This window comes from Sardina pilchardus, chromosome 13, assembly GCF_963854185.1.
Source record: "Sardina pilchardus chromosome 13, fSarPil1.1, whole genome shotgun sequence".
NCBI classification, from domain to species: Eukaryota; Metazoa; Chordata; class Actinopteri; order Clupeiformes; family Clupeidae; genus Sardina; species Sardina pilchardus.
The window spans coordinates 16,655,370-16,671,714 of record NC_085006.1 but is presented as its reverse complement, the minus strand read 5'-3'; the positions used below and the strand labels follow the sequence as shown (position 1 = coordinate 16,671,714).

Sequence of the window (16,345 nt, the reverse complement as noted above, 5' to 3'; positions counted from 1 at the left end):
CACACACACACACACACACACACACATACACACACACACACACACACACATCAAACAAGACTCAGAAAAATCACTTTAATGTAATCATCTAAAACATAGGTTTACAACTACAGCTCTACATTCATTATCTACATCCAAATCATTTACATGATTTTCTAAAATTCTCACAAAATAATCTACACTTTTTCTGACCTGGACGGTACTGTGGAGTAGAAAAAAGGTGTAAAATAAGAAAGGCCTGCGTGGAGTTTGGGGAGGTGTAGTAAAGTGACTAGATTAGACCAAACATTTTGTTCCTATTCCTCCAAACACTGCAATACTTTGGGCGCCTCTTTCTGTCGGCTTTGTGTTCAGCCTTCACTAAACTGCCTGAAGAGAGCCTCCTCTTGGCTGTTCTTGAAAGCAGGGATAAAGTGGATCTGCAGAACTTCTGAGAAGCCTTCAGAGAGACTGGGCGCTACAAACTTCTTCCTGATGAGGAATACATAATACTGTTACCAACACCATAAACGCACAATGGCCAAACTAGAAACAGATATGTTAAATGGCAAATTATTTCGCTAGGTTGAAATATTTATTCACTTTAACTTTATTCATTCATCATCAAGACTACTCACTTGTAGCTGTGGAAGATCATGTCATTGACAATCATGTGTTTTGTGTCAGAGGGAACCATCTCCCGAAACTGGAAAATAAACATGCAAACCATTTGAATGATAGGCTACTGGCAGTATCCTTGTGCTTCCTGGCTAGATTTACTTTCAAGCAGCATATACTGTAGATTTAATGTATAACACTGGTGTGTTTATTATTTCTGTGTCAACGTCAACGGTGCACAAACAAAAACCTGAGGATGCCACAGACCTGATTGAAATGCACAGTATGAATAAAAGCACTCACCTTGTTGTTATGTCTAGACAGTTCCATAGAGGCAGAGAAATTGAAGCAGCGACAAGGCACCCCAGCTTTTATACTGACATCTATGTACCTGCAGTACAAAATATCAGGAAGGTTTTTTTTTTAAGTTTTAACTAGATATAATAAAAAAGACATTTCAAATAGATATCATTCAGATATATCACAAATACATGTACATAGCCATTTATGGCTATTATATGTATGTATGTGCAATGTACAAAATGAAAGACCAGTCATGCACAATACTATGACAATGCATATTGACAATGCATTATGTCTATTTAACTTGTGCGTGCTATGTTTGGCTAGGGTGGTGGTGATGACAGTGTTGTGGTGGCAGCTGTACCGTTTACGAGACTCGAGGTCAGGATTGGTGTTGTCTATGACAACACTGTGGCCTTGCTTCAGAGCTTTCTCACAGGCTGACACACAGTTCTGCCAGGAACCCAATGTGTCCTTGGTGACACCACAGAAGCATTAGAAGAACAAAAATGAATACATCACTTTTAATGAACTAAGGCACTTTCAGGTGATTTGTGTATTAATTAAATCTTGCAACATTAGCTCTGAACCTTATTTCATAAAACATCATATTCAAATCAAATCCCATCCCATTTCCCTTGCCACAGTGAATTGCCTTAGATAATGTGTAATTGAATGTGTAAACGTATTGCTCGACTCACTCGGTTCACATAAGTGTAACCCTTTGGTACGATATGCTTATGGAAGAAGGTTGACTTCCCAGCTAAGGTGAAGACAAAAGAGGAGAGAGGTTTTGCATTAGGAGGTGCTCCAGCAATCATGTCACCAAAACCAGGAAAAACTAAACCACCCAAATAACAGCTCACACCTACCTCCAGGGAATCCTACAGCCACAATGATTTCTGGCGTGCTGGAGGTGAGAGAGGCTGATGGGGGGTCGTACAGCCGTCCATTAGCATCCAGCTTCCTCTGAGATAAACCATTCAAGACAGTACAACCACAATCATCAATACACACAGTGAATATCCTCTTCCAGCAAATACAGGTGCTGGACCCAGAGATTACAGTGTAACTCTGGAGTAGAAAACAACCTAGGGTCTATTTACTCTTTGCGAAAAAACTCCACCAATTAACGTCATTTTGCTCTCAATCAAACATATGAAACTTGTTAACAACTGTAAATAGACTCTAGGTTGTTTTAACTCCGGAGTAATGCTTTGATGAAATATATCCAACTGCAAAATGTCATGTTTTGTTGTGTAAAAAGATGATACATTGGCAGGTTACAAACCTCACATAGGAGAGTCACTTACTGGATCAAATGTGGGCAGACTGTAGGGTGCCTTCTTCCAGCCGAGGAAATACTCCTCAGGAGTCTCAAAGCGCAGTCCAAGATTTAAGGCAAACTGGAGGGTTGGGCCACATGATGGAAACAATTCAACATGAAAGCGCCAACTTTTCTGTCATATTCTGTCACCACTAAGATATGATGTATTATAGAGATCAATGATTGAGGAAAATAATAGTTATTTACTCTGTGTGTGTGTGTGTGTGTGTGTGTGTGTGTGTGTGTGTGTGTACTGTTGACCCTAGAAGATGTTAGACATGCTTTATGGTAGCTCCAAGGAAATGTGACTTTTCATAACCTATATCTATGTTCTCCTGGACTTTGTGCGGAAGGCCGGTTTACAGCCTAGCTTCCTCTCTTACCAGTCGGTCACTGCACGAGAAATCTTTTTTCTTCTTCCCAGGGGCCCAGTTTACCGGCCGCCCTGCTGCATCTGGTGACCAGAGCAACAATTTGGTATGTTCAAGTATTGGTGTTTCTGGGCATTCTACTGTAAGTGATCAGGCTCTTCTGGCTCATACAGTACATTTAGGGTTAAAAAGTGAGGTGTTATTACTGATGATATTCCAATCGCACTCTTTAAAAAATACTGACCTCCAACATAAAAACTCAGCGATTTGTCCACAGGGATTCCATCATTTGCCTGTATGAGACAAACAACACCATCAAATCGTATCACCACAAATATTTCCCCCGGTTCTTCTCTCTCTACATGCACCAGGGGGCAGTGTTCAGTGTTTAGAAGACAGCCTGCTACTACTCGACTGCCTTTCCCTCTAATGAGCAATACAAGATCACATTACCATAGTGTTAGCACAGTATTTCAAATTAGTTATGAGTATTGACTGCCATATACCTCTTCACACAAATGCTTCCACATTCCTGTTACTGGCTTCCTAAACGTTCCTGGACCAGCAGCAATAAATACCTAAAACATAAGTGCATGTCAGTGTGCAATAAGTATTTGTGCAATATATTCACCAAGATAAACTACTACTATTAAGTGGTTGTGAGTAATAGCTTGCTATAGCTTTAATAATTCTCAGCTATAGCTTTAATAATTCTCAGATTCATTTTCATACAGGAAGCAGGGTATTGTAAACCATATAGGCACATAAAAGGTGATGCTAAACTTACCTGAACAGGTAGCTGTAGTGTTTCAAGAATGTCTTCCACTTTGGATTTAAACACCTCTTCTTTCAGTTTTCCCTTTGCTATGCCCATTTGATTGGTGAAAAACACCACCTGGTTGACATTGAGAGAACATTTTCCATTTTGAACTGTTTTCCATCCTGTATAGCGTTACAGCCACATTCACTCATTCTTTTATCTTCTCCAAAAAAAAACTCAGGGCATTTCATTATTCTTCCTTTCATTGCCAAAGTTCCTTTGTATATTTGAGTCGCCAACAGAATACACACCTTATAACCTGATCCAAGCAGACTGGCAAGTTTCGGCTTAATTTCAGAATACAGAATTCTGCAAAAGGAATAAGAACACAATAGTTTAAATGACGCACCACATGAGCACACACAATCTTCAATACGAAACAAGCCATCTACATAATGGGTTCAATTCACCTTCAGAGGGGCACAAACATTATTGCCGTGAATACATCCAACTATCAAAACACTTCCGTCATTATCTGTATTTCACAAGCCTTTACAATTCATTAGTTACACTGGCACTGATGGTTAAATTGGATGGTAAGCTATCTGTCGAGCATGCGGGTTACGGGTTAACTCACCTCCAGTCATCTGGTCCTGTTGGAAACACTTTACCAGACTTTGTTGTGATGATGCAGCCATCAATGTCAAAACCAGCAATCTGAAATGAGGCAGAGAAATGGGTTTGTTGATAAGTTAAAGACTGATAACCAAAGATATGTATATACTGTATGTCTATGCTGATGATAACAGTACAGATATCATAGAGGGTCACAATGTAGGAGCATACTTTTAGTGTCAAAATTACCTACTAGTGAGAAATGCAGAACACATATCGGAATATCAGACATAATGGTCTATTCCTCTCTCTCTCAGAACGCAATCAGTAATTTGATTTCCATCTCCATGAACTCCATGAAAGATTGATATTAGAGCTATCCTGAGCACGCTTTTTAGGTCCTGTGTAAATTGGCTTGGATTATTTATGGCTGGATCCATTCCCATTTACAAAGCCAGCACATGTACCAACCCTTGAGTTTTTGTGAATGCACCCTGAACTGATATCTAGTGGACTGTGAAGAATGCTTTGCTTAATTTTACGAAAATTATACTGGATTAGAAACGTGGCCCGAACATATGAAACAAATAATAATATACTGATATTCAACAGGTTTGGGGTTCAAAGACATCTGTGAAAAAGAGATTGCAGTCACTAAGATGGAGACACCTAACGGGTGCTCAAATACAACAAGCTTTTTCATGCTCAGGAATACATGGAGAGTCAGGTGAATTACTAGACCTAAGTGGTCATCACTCATAGACCTAAACATTCGCTTTTCTCTGCTGTCTCACCTTTGAACTTCCTCTAACACCTGCAGCAGTGTACAGTATGAGATGGCCGATCTTCTTCCAGTGGCTCTTGGAGCAGGCTGAGGACCCGCTCTGGGTCGTCTTCGCTGGTGCCTGATGAGAAGAGCTGGCCTTCTCAGCAAAACTTTGCAGCTTCCTCAGATTCTCCTCTGCGAGCCTCTCAGAGTCGTCGTCGTTGTTGTCGTCGAAAGTCTCGGTGCGGCCACGCTTCTGCTCCCATTCATCTTCCTCTGAGCTATGAGGTCTCTTCACCGACTACATCCGAGGAGAAGAATACACAGATATTTGATCTGGTGTTGCACCATATGTTCAATTATGCTACACATTTTTTTTTTATGCCATGCCATGACATCTTGAATTTCCCCTTGGGGAAATCAATAAAGTATCTGTCTATCTATCTATCTATCTATCTACATGGTCTTTGCCTCCATTCCATACCTTTTTGGGGGATGCTGTGAAGAAATCCTGTATGTTCCGTTTAGGGGCAGTTTTCTTTTCATTTGTTCCACCTCTTTCTTCTGTTTTCCTTTTCTGAGCAGAGGAAGAGGTGTTGCTGCCATTGGAGTGTTGAGTGAAATGCACAGTGAACGGGTGGCTTTGATTGACCAGGTAAAGAGTACCATCTTCAGACAGAATGCCTGACTGCCCCCGGCACAAGGATTCGTGGTTGAGTGATGAAGGGTTAGGACCCAGCTGTGTGATTATAGATTAAGACTTTTACTGTGAGTTACACTTAATTACATTGCATGTAAATGCAATGTACTGTTATCCCTGTTCTTTTTATTATCGGGATAATTATTCTTCCTCCGACCAAAATCAACGATTTATAACGCTAAAACCACTTAACCGTTTGACGTCATTCAAGCACTCCTACAAAAATCTTGTAACGGAGATTTGACGATTGTATTTTTGACATTTGTGAACTTCATACTTTTTGAGATATTTACGATAAAAGAGTTTAAAATTCCCATAGAGTTTACATTGAGATCCTTTGGCGGCAAAGACTAATTGTTACGTCAGTGCTCAGCTGTCAGTAATCAAGGATCTTTGATCCAAACTAAAGCCATGCCACTGCAACCTGAATGTTTTGTCTACTCATTAAACTGTAGCTGCGTACTGAGTACTAACAGCTATGAAAACATTCTACCATGCCATAGCTGCTGTAAACCAGGACGTTATCGTCTTGTCTCCTGTTAAGGCCCATTCATGCTCAACGTGTGGCAATTTACGTCCGTATTTTGTACGCACGTTCTATCCGGTGGTGTATTCATACCTCCGTCCGTATTTTACGTGTGAATGCATAGCGCCCCCACTTTTTCGTGTGGTATTCGTGTGGTAGTGCTCGGTATTGCAACGTTTCATCCGTTTCATCCGTAATCATAAGCCCCTCAATTTCGTGTCAAAGTACGGACGAAATCAACGGAATGAACGTGTGAAACACTCCACACGTATCCGTATCCGTATTTTACGTTGAGCATGAATGGGGCTTTAGGCTACTCCTAACTTGATTTGTTTATAGCCTATCGTTACAGTAACCGGTTTGCTCTCGGTAACGTTATCAACAGCTAAAGACAATCTAACCTAACGTCAACGTAAATCTAACACTGTATTTAGCTAACGACAACCAAACTTGCTCCAGGCTAGGTTTTTCGGTATCATTCACAAATTAAAAACCTTTGTTAACAGCTTGTACATTCCTATTAGGACAATCACACACCTGGAGACACTTCGAAGAACATACTAGCTCATCCTGTACAAATATCCTACTGTAGCCTAAGCTAAGCTAACGTTACATTTGCTATAGATATCATACCTGTTGCTGCATCATAGTTGATTGGCGTTGTTTGAAATTGTATTCCGTATTCCAATGGTGTCTAAGTCTATGGCCTACTTTTAACCTGCATTAGTGTAGATATGAAGGCTATATAAGCTATCCTACCAGTCGTTTCACTGTAGGCTACTAAAGTGTCAGCTCTTGCAACTCGTTTGAAGTTGCCAACTTCATTTCAGTCTTACATTCTAATAAATGAAGAGTTATTTTCCATAATAGCCTATATCCACAATTTTGATGCATTTTCATAAATCACTTTTTAAATGTGACTTTCCAAGTAATTTCAGTGGAAATGTAATTGGGTTATTTTTATCTGTGTAGCCTGTCTTTTTAACTATAGACCTAATAGGAATGTTTTACACAGTCAGCAACCCTTTTGCATTTACATGCAATGGTAATTCCTTCCATGGAATTACATTTTCTAGTTTATTTTGTTATGGTTAAAGGATTTGACAGACACTTAAGTCCAAAGCGACACAACAACAACAACAACACAATAGTTAACTTAACAGTGAACAATTTAAAAAGTTGGCCAGACTACATTTGAGGGAAAATCAACAGCCTGATGAAAATAAACAATGAAACATTATCACATAATAACATTATTTGTTAACAACATTTTATAATATGGTATATTTAGGTAACTGTGTTTGGAAATGTGGTGTGTGTGTGTGTGTGTGTGTGTGTGTGTGTGTGTGTGTGTGTGTGTGTGTGTGTGTGTGTGTGTGTGTGTGTCATGTTACCTGTGTGACAAGTACTTCACTCCTTGCATAGTTGGCGACCAGTTTCACTACAAAGACAAAGAGAGGTGGATGCGTTGTTGGTAGGATCTTCCCAGTGACAGCTTCATGCATACCATTCATACAACTAACAGATAGATTGATGTTAGTGAACAGTCGTTACACGCAGTAGTAGTGACTCACCCTGGTGCCTGGAACATTTTTTGTCTGATATTCCTGATTCAGGGCCACGGCCCAATATCAAGGCCCGCCCGTCAGTCAAGGAGATGAGAGCTCCAGACACACCTTTCAACATACATTGCATCTAGAGAGCAACGAAACAAAAAACAGATTACGATTTACAGGCAACTTCCTTCATAACCACTTGACGGTGAGTCCACCTAACACAATTAAAATAGTAGCCCTAATTAATATGATTTCCCTATACCTTGCTTATAATGGTTTATTCACACAGACTAAAACCGTCACGTGCATAAATAGCATAGTTTTTGCGGTCCAAAGTGCTAATAGGATGTGACATTCTGCACTTTGCTATGGGAATAAGAAGTGTTAGCTCGAATTGTAACGTCGAAGGAAGATGATGCACGTTCTTGCTAGCTAGCAATGTGATAGCTTAGCAAAAGTTGGTGGTGAAGTGACTGCGGTTAAATGTACAGACACTTTTCTAGACAAACGCTTCTACAGTTTGATAGGGAAAGTATGAATATGACTTAATGCTTATCGAAGCATTGGCAAAGGTGGAAATGCAGTTACTTATTGTAGTTAGATAGCTGCGCAAAGAACTTAGCCTACCTTTAAAGGATCTTCACGAAAACATTTCCGACTGGATGTATATGATCGGAGGGTTTGGTTCCGCTTTAGCTTCATTGAGATAATAAACCAAAGAACACACCTTTTTATTTTGTACCTGTTTTAATGGGACTCGTTGGAAATTAACAGCCACTGACAGACAACTATTCAAATCACCAGCCAGAAATAAACCATTAGCCACAAATAGTTTTGTGTGTGAAATCTATGAAAAAGAGGTGTAAACGCACACCAAAAAATGAGGTGCAGGCAACTAATAGACGTAGTAAGGAGAGAGAGATGCCGCACACTCCGAGTTAAGAAAGACTATTTATTGCGGTAACGTTTCGGCCAACGGCCTTCTTCAGATACCATCCACTTTCGTAGCTGATGGCAATTTCGTTCCCTCTGCAATAGAACTTTTAACATTGCAAGTTTGTGTCGTTCCCATCAGAGGACACATTGCCGCAGGATATAATTGTGTTCTGGACTAGGACACACCACGAAAATGTAAGAAAAACGTTCAGTTCGATATTGCTGTTGCTGGAACAGGGGCTATGGTGGTTGTTTGCAATGCTTTTGGCAGTAGGCCTACCTTTAGAACAAAACTAATTTCTGCTTAGTGCTTTAAAGATAAGTCCGGGATCGATCCATCACCCCATAAGCAGAGAAGGGATCAGTTTTAAAGCCAGGGATAGTTGCAGATCCGCGCCCTCGGCAAACCCAACTTTCAACAATGCGACCTGCCAGTCGGTAGTCATAGTGCTATGATCGAAAGTTAGGCATGATCCGTCTAAACGCAATGTTTTTCCCTTTTATTTAATGAACACTCCCTTCATTGCCACACCTTTCTTTGGTTACATCTCTAATATATTCAAATGACCAGTCCCTCCCTGACTTTTTCAAATTAGGCTACTCTGAGTGTATTTGGTTAGTGTATTGGTCTGGGTCATAAGCTTTGGTCTGTGTGCTGTCTTTTGCTCTGCAATGTGTTTGTTTGATTTGGCAAGCTGTGTCCTGAGTGAGCAGCCTACAAAGGGTGTGTGTGTGCAGCCTGGTGATGATGGGAGTTTTCCTGTTCAGTAACTTTCCTGAAGGTGCAACAAACAGGCCATTGGATAATTTCTGCCACCCCTACCATTTGATCGAGGCTTTAGACTGTAGGCTAATGTTTCTCTCTTTTACTAAAGGACTTCTGTACCATCTGAGCATATCCCTTTCTCACTTCTAGTAAGACTAATTTTAATTTTGAATTTGGTTATAGTTTTCAAAAGACTGTTTTGTATGGAGAGATTAGTTGAACAGTCATTGTAAAAGATGAGGTTGTGATATGTCTTATTCTGAGTAAATATTTTATATACGAAATGACCACTTTGTGGTTGTGGCGGTTGTACTGATAGGATGGCAAGCAGTACCTTTAAGTTACACTCTGCGGTTTTACAACCTGCTGAATGAATGTGAGGATGAGTGTAACTTCATCATGACAGATATATTCACGTCCTAAATGTGAGTGTTTTGCATGGTTAATTTTGGAACCTTTCAAAGGATGGAAGGAAGTGGTTCACGTTTCAATACTCAGGCTTGCTCTCAATTTTTTCACAGCGAAGGACACAGTACTCCAGCACATCAAAACCTACAAAATCAAACATGGCGCGAGAAGAGGCATACTGCAAACTTATGCATGGAGTTCAGCAGCTGAATTTCAAGAAAGAGCACGTTCCCTGTGACCTGGTCCTGATTGGTGACCATGCCTTTCCGCTGGCCATGAACCCCAGAGGGCAGGTGTTAATGGCTGCCTCAAGCTACGGCAAAGGTCGCATGGTGGTTCTCGGACACGAGAAACACCTCACTGACTTTGCTGCCGTAGTGGAAAACGCTCTGGCTTGGCTAATGCAGTCGCCTGACCAAGGTGCTGTGGGTATCCATCCTTCTTGCAAGGCCGTCGTGGAGAATCTGACCTACTCCAGCATCAAGGCTGAGGTCTGTGAGCTCAAAGCTGGTCTCGGCGTGTTTGTCATCGATGCTTACAGTGTGAACACGCACGTCAAGGAGCTGGTGAGCTTCCTCAAGGCAGGGGGTGGGCTGCTTGTGGCCGGCCAGGCTTGGAGCTGGGCAGACAAAAATCCTACAAGAAACACACTGCTGGAATTTCCAGGGAACAAGGTGTGCAGTGTAGCAGGGATCTACTTTTCAGAACATTCCGGAGAGCTTGGAGTGTTCCCTGTGCCCCCTAAGATACCGTCCAGTTGGCTGTCTGTTTCGTAAGTATTGTAAACATAATCAGGAAAAAATGATGTCAGATTATTTTAAATGTATTTCTTTTTCTAATGTATGAGAAAAGAAAAGGTGTGCAAACACATCCAAAAGCTGACCAGGTGCCAGACAGAGTGTCTTCCTCAGGTCTGAGGAAGATCCTGAGGGATTAAATCTATTTTGAAAAAAAGAGAAAATGAAAGAATACATTTGTGCAAAGCTTCCTTTTGTTTTACCTAGTGAGGGAAAGACACCTTAGCGAAAGGCTTTTGCTCGGTACATGTACTAGGTCTTATGATTTTAGAATACTTATCCCCCCATCTTTTTTCAGGATTGGAAAGAATTTCAAAGATGACCTTGAGTTCGTCCTAAATGGCGTGCCAGAGTTTGACATCCAGGGTGGTGCAATACCTTCAGAGGTCCTGGTCCACGGCCCACTCGCTTTCCCAATTGGCACCACACCTGATGGCAGGGCCTTCGTCGCTGGCGCTTATTACGGCCAGGGCCGAGTCATCGTGACCACCCACGAGGGCTACATGGGCCGTGAGAGCCTTTCCAAGTTTTTCACCAACGCACTTCGCTGGCTGGACGAAGGACGCAACGGGGCAGTGGGTATCGCACCCCAGGTTAAATCCACAATGGCCGTTCTGTCCAAATCCGGACTACAGTGTAAGGTGACTGACTTCAAAGAGGACCTCAGTGTCTACGTCTGCAACTCGTACAGTGATGCTCACTGTGAGGAGATCCAGGACTTTGTTGCTGAAGGCGGCGGGCTCCTTATCGGGGGACATGCCTGGTACTGGGCTCAAAGCCATCCTGGCAGAAATGCCATGACCGAGTACCCCGGCAACCACATCCTAAATAAGATGGGGCTCTGCGTTTTGGGGGACACCCTTAGCTCAGGGCTCTACAAGGTGCCCGATCTGGAGAAGGCCTGCTCAGACGCGTACCACTTCAGAGGCTTGCTCCGGCGCTTTGCCAGTCACGTGACCGAAGGCCACAACCTCACAGCCCACGACGAAGGCTGTCTGAAGAAGCTGGGGAGTGACTGTGCTCATTACCTCGCTATGGAAGCCCACCACTGCGCCGCTTACACGTCAATGGTGTCGATGCTGACTGACATGGTGAAGAAGGCAGGCGTCCCGCAGGTGTGCCACAAATGCCCCGTAAAAAGCGCCAAAGACCATCTGCTTCTCAAGGTGGGCGCCCAGGTCTACAAGGTGTGCCAGGACCCTGATGCCCTTCTGCCCTACATAATCAAGAACCAGCCTACAATGCCACTGGTCAGTAACACAAGGGTCCGCATCAGTGTAAACTCTGGAGGTGAGTCCAGTACTGGTGCTTTGGTGTTCAAAAACAAACCAGCAGTTTCTCCATTTTGTTTTTTTCAGTTGCTTTGTAACATTTCTCAAATTATCTTTAATGTTTGCACAACAGTAATGGATTTTTAGAAAACATTTTGTGCAAGCTGCATCACATACTGGAATACCTGCAAAAGCTTGCTCAAAAGGTCTCAAAAACAAATATTTATGCAAATCAACGTCAGTGCCGTCAGAGTGAGTCACTGTTTTGAACAAGATAGTCAAAATGATAAGCAAATTTGCATGATTTATGCATATCGTCAGTCCCGTCAGTGTGAGTCACTGTTATGAACAAGATAGTCGAAAAAAATGATTAGCCTCATTGTCAATTTACTTATTCAAAGCTTTTAATCTTCCTATTATCTTAAGCGTTTATTGTCCTATTTGCCTGTGTTTGCTTTGTTCCTATACGTGACCTGGGTGTGTGCTCTAGGTGGGGAGAAGTGGCTCAGCACTGGCCTATACCTCTGCCCTGGAATGAAAACGTATATGGCCATGCCACCGGAGATCGTGGGAAAGGGTTGGAGCGTGAGTTCACCGCCTTTCCTTTTCACCTCTGTTTGCCCATGCATAATATAATGTTCTTTATGGTCTGTCATCTGAGACTGAACAAAGTCTGTATGACCTCTGAAAATCAGTAATCAAATAACCACCTATTATACATGTATGAATTGATTAATAATGATGATAATAACTGACATACTGTAACTTATCTTACTTATCCATTTATATATGAATAATAACATATGATCCTCCCTTAGGTCCAGATTGGCTGTCAGACTGATAACATTGGCAAGGCTAATGAGCTGAAACGAGCCCCTGTGGTGTGTGAGCGCTTTCCTGTCGATAAAGAGATGGTGCAGGTGTGGAACCTGTGGGGGGGTCTCATCTACCTGATCGCACCAAACAATGGCAGCGTGGAGGGGGCAGAGGTGGTGGTGCAGATGGCTGTTCAAGCACCTTACTATAAATCTGGTGAGAAAGAGAAATATTGGTTTCTAAAGACAGAAAATCATGAAATGACACTGGAATTAGTAGGATGTTTGGTTTTGAGACATCTTTGCTGCTGATTCAAGAGTTACTTTTTTTTTTCCAAAAATTGTTGATGCCAATGCTCCTGGCCTTTATTATAGACAATAAATTATTTCGTTCTACTATTTTAAGGAATTGTGAAGTGCTTTACCAGCAGAAAGGCGAGAACACCACAGACAGCAGAAAACTTTTTACCACTTTAAGTCTCTTTTCAATCCTCCTCCACTGCCATCAACTACTTTAATGTCTGCACAGTCTCACAGTTTATCCTATACAATATTTTTGTATTTTGACTATTTAGTAGATCAGACCTTATCCAATACAATGTACACAACTTCTTTTGCAGGCCATGGTGTTTTTCAAACTATTACATTTATTCGCCCTTATATTTCCTTTGTTGTGGCATCACATTTCAAGTCAATGCATGTTTGGGTTCTAATTCTGCAAAACTACACGCCCCTGCGTCATTGCCATAAACTTCAGCAAAGTTAACTCAAGCAAATCGAGCACTGTATGCAAATCATTTGATACAGTCGGTTAATGTCACTGTGTTATAATCCTTGTCAAAAAATTGTCATGGTGGAATTTAACCGACTTATAACAACTTGATGCCGCCTGCAATGGACCAAGATAAATTAAGCTTGAAATGTTGCACTCAAAATGCATTCCTTATTTATAGATGGCAACATTGTACCCCAAGATAGCAAATTAACTGTACACTTTTAATGTCATTCTTTATTTCTTCATGATATTACACAACATAACACCAGTTTACCAGGTACTGAACTGCATAATACCACAGCTCACACTGTTTTTCTTCCTCTGATCCTCATCCCGTAGGGGAGACTACAGTAGAGCAGTGGGTGAATGGGATCCGGAATGCACCGGCCCCTTGGGCTGAGCTGGAGTTTGAGAACATCATCCTGACCCTTCACTCGGACTTCATCCGAGGTCTGGACCGGCCAGACGAAGTGGCCTCCATGTGGGATGACATCATGAGGGGAGTGGCGGACCTTGCGGCCAAGCCTGCCAAGTTCCCCCGCAAAGAACGATTTGTGGCTGACGTCCAGATTTCTCACGGTCAGTTTAGTTACATGGTTGCTGTTTGGAATGTTTTCATGGAAAGCTGAAAGGCCCTACATGTGACTATCTTTATCAACATCATATATTATCCCCATGGGTATTGTGTGAGATTTATGGCTTAGTATGATCGCATACTGCCCTCTACTGTCTACTATGATGTACTGCGGAAACACTTTACCTTCGTATTAATCCTACAGCCTACCTTTGTTATCATTTCTGACATCTGTGTGACAGAAGATGTTCCCAAATAAATATATTCTTCATCCTCAAATTTGTGCATGCTTTAGTTGCATGAAGATTATGATTCCATATTTCCCATAAGGTAGGGAGGACTCCTGGTGACTACATTTTGAAATGTGGACTTTGTAACTATGTTTAAAAATCTTTAACTAAATAGTAGTCATTCCTTCAATTAACTAGAATGAGGTGTCAATTTTGATTTAATACTATAAAGAAATCTGTACATAGATGCACATGCTTACCTTCCACATGATACACATTTTTCAGTGTAGAATAATGCATAAGGGGATCACAATATTCTTTATTCTATTTTACTCCCGTGCCTTTATTTGAGACCTTTCTGTTTCTCTGAAAGGCTGGATGCACGCCGGGTATCCGGTCATGATGCACTCCGATTCAGCCGCACAGCTGGTGAACCCCAGTAAGGCCCGGATGTCAGGGTTGTGGGGCGCCATCCACGAGCTGGGCCACAATCAGCAGCGAGGAGTCTGGGAGTTTCCCCCGAACACCACAGAGTGCACCTGCAACCTGTGGTCCGTCTACGTGCACGAAACAGTGCTGGGCCTGGACCGGGCCAAAGCCCACCAGAACATGAGTCGTGAGAACAGACAGTGTCGCGCAAAGAAGTACGTCCAAGGCGGCCGAAAGCTGGGAGAGTGGAGCGTGTGGGTAGCCCTGGAAACCTACATGCAGGTAAGCAGTTAGCGTCTTCATTTCTATCGCGGTGTTATACTGTACATAGTGAATTCATTGCATCAATGGTACTGACAATGTATGGACTGTTTCTTTATGCAAATGGTCTCTAAAGTTGTAGTCATCATTTTACCCATGCAGTCTAGCTTGATGGAAGTGCATAAGGGAAAATGCAGCAAAGCAAATGATTGACCAGGACGAATAAAAAATAATATGAGGCATTCACTGGTAAAATCACTTACCGGTTGCGTCCGCAATTCCAATGTATTTTTTGGTCAAACTTAGCTCTCTGTTCTATGTGTGCATTCAAAACTCCAGTGCTTCCAGTTCACATTTGTGAATGGGAAACAAGTAGTTGGAGCTGAGTCAATTAGCCCCTTGCTTCAGAAGTATAGAAGAGATGATGAGTGTTATTTCGTAGAGGAACTGTGGTTTGGAGTGTGATCAAGCCTAGTATAATTTTTTGAAACAATTTCCTTCACCAGCTTCAAGACACTTTTGGCTGGGATGCCTTTAAGAAGGTCTTCACTGCCTACCATACCATGGAGGGAGTACCTAAAGACAACAAAGGCAAGATGAATAAGTATGCTGAGACCTTCTCCAAAGTGGTGAACAAGAACCTGACGCCTTTCTTCAAAGCCTGGGGCTGGCCAATAGAGGCCACCACTGAGGAGAAGCTCTCAAGTCTGCCTATCTGGAGTGATCATCCAATGGCCCAGTATGCCTGAACGAGGTTTAACTTGGCTAGATCTTCATAGCTTGCTGAGAATTATTAGTGAATGATTTTATAGTAAACAAAATCTATAGAAATTGTGGAAGATGTGTGGCATGGCTTCATATTTATTTTACAATCAAGGAAGTGAAGGAAGATTAATTAGAGGATGACTCTTACTCATCCTCCTCTGACACTTGATCTAAACTGTGCACTATATTCTTACTAAAGCCTTACACATACATTATGTTCGATTAATTAAAAGTGCAATTTATCTTAAATACTGTATATTTCAGAACTCTCTTATATTTGGTGGTTGCAGCTTTGCTGTTTTGATGACTTTTTTGTTCATATATATGCATCAAAAACTTAAATAAAAGTTGATTAAAGTAAAGGTGTCACAACTCTTTGGAGAGAAACAAATATAGTTCACAAAGTGTGTTATAAAAATGGACACATTAAATGTAGGAGATTGTAGGATATCAGAGAGGATTCATAGGATACTTGTTACTTTACATTTACAATACATTACATTTGGCTGATGCAAAAACAACCGGGTCTGCCCTTGAGCAAGGCACCTAACCCCTCACTGCTCCCCGAGCGCCGCTGTTGAGCAGGCAGCTCACTGCCCTGGGTTAGTGTGTGCTTCACCTCATGTGCACTGTGTGTTCACTGCGTGTTGTGAGTATATATACTATACACTACAACATATCCTGTCCTGTCTATGCACCACCTGTCTATACTTTGTATGTCACATTGCACTTGTCTGCTCTTTTGCACTTCTGGTTGGATGCAAACTGCATTTATTTTGTTGTCTTTGTACTTGTAA

The 16,345-nt window shown here is 41.7% G+C and overlaps 2 protein-coding genes across 5 annotated transcripts; one reads left to right on the top strand and one right to left on the bottom strand.

Annotated features, from left to right (window-relative positions):
- Window positions 1–61: 61 nt before the first annotated feature.
- Window positions 62–8,206, bottom strand: pnkp (polynucleotide kinase 3'-phosphatase). Of its 2 annotated transcripts, none has more exons than XM_062551727.1 (18): window positions 8,149–8,206; window positions 7,540–7,660; window positions 7,360–7,406; window positions 5,224–5,478; window positions 4,768–5,040; window positions 3,996–4,075; window positions 3,670–3,727; window positions 3,386–3,493; window positions 3,105–3,176; window positions 2,843–2,891; window positions 2,611–2,681; window positions 2,214–2,306; window positions 1,773–1,869; window positions 1,602–1,663; window positions 1,265–1,374; window positions 901–988; window positions 618–685; window positions 62–471 (listed from the first exon to the last, which is right to left on the bottom strand). In XM_062551727.1, exons 2-18 carry the CDS (start codon window positions 7,658–7,660, stop codon window positions 351–353), a joined length of 1,773 nt encoding a protein of 590 aa, XP_062407711.1. In that variant the 5' UTR covers window positions 8,149–8,206; the 3' UTR covers window positions 62–350. The 2 variants fall into 2 exon arrangements, with proteins under 2 accessions (XP_062407711.1, XP_062407712.1); XM_062551728.1 differs by lacking the exon at window positions 8,149–8,206 and adding an exon at window positions 7,784–7,937.
- On the top strand, window positions 7,478–16,345 carry LOC134099043 (TRPM8 channel-associated factor homolog). 3 transcript variants are annotated; one of them, XM_062551721.1, is made up of 8 exons: window positions 7,478–7,726; window positions 9,745–10,403; window positions 10,727–11,718; window positions 12,190–12,284; window positions 12,518–12,731; window positions 13,629–13,868; window positions 14,467–14,804; window positions 15,290–16,345. In XM_062551721.1, exons 2-8 carry the CDS (start codon window positions 9,790–9,792, stop codon window positions 15,530–15,532), a joined length of 2,736 nt encoding a protein of 911 aa, XP_062407705.1. In that variant the 5' UTR covers window positions 7,478–7,726; window positions 9,745–9,789; the 3' UTR covers window positions 15,533–16,345. The 3 variants fall into 3 exon arrangements, with proteins under 3 accessions (XP_062407705.1, XP_062407706.1, XP_062407707.1); XM_062551722.1 differs by lacking the exon at window positions 7,478–7,726 and adding an exon at window positions 8,503–8,652; XM_062551723.1 differs by lacking the exon at window positions 7,478–7,726 and adding an exon at window positions 9,288–9,372.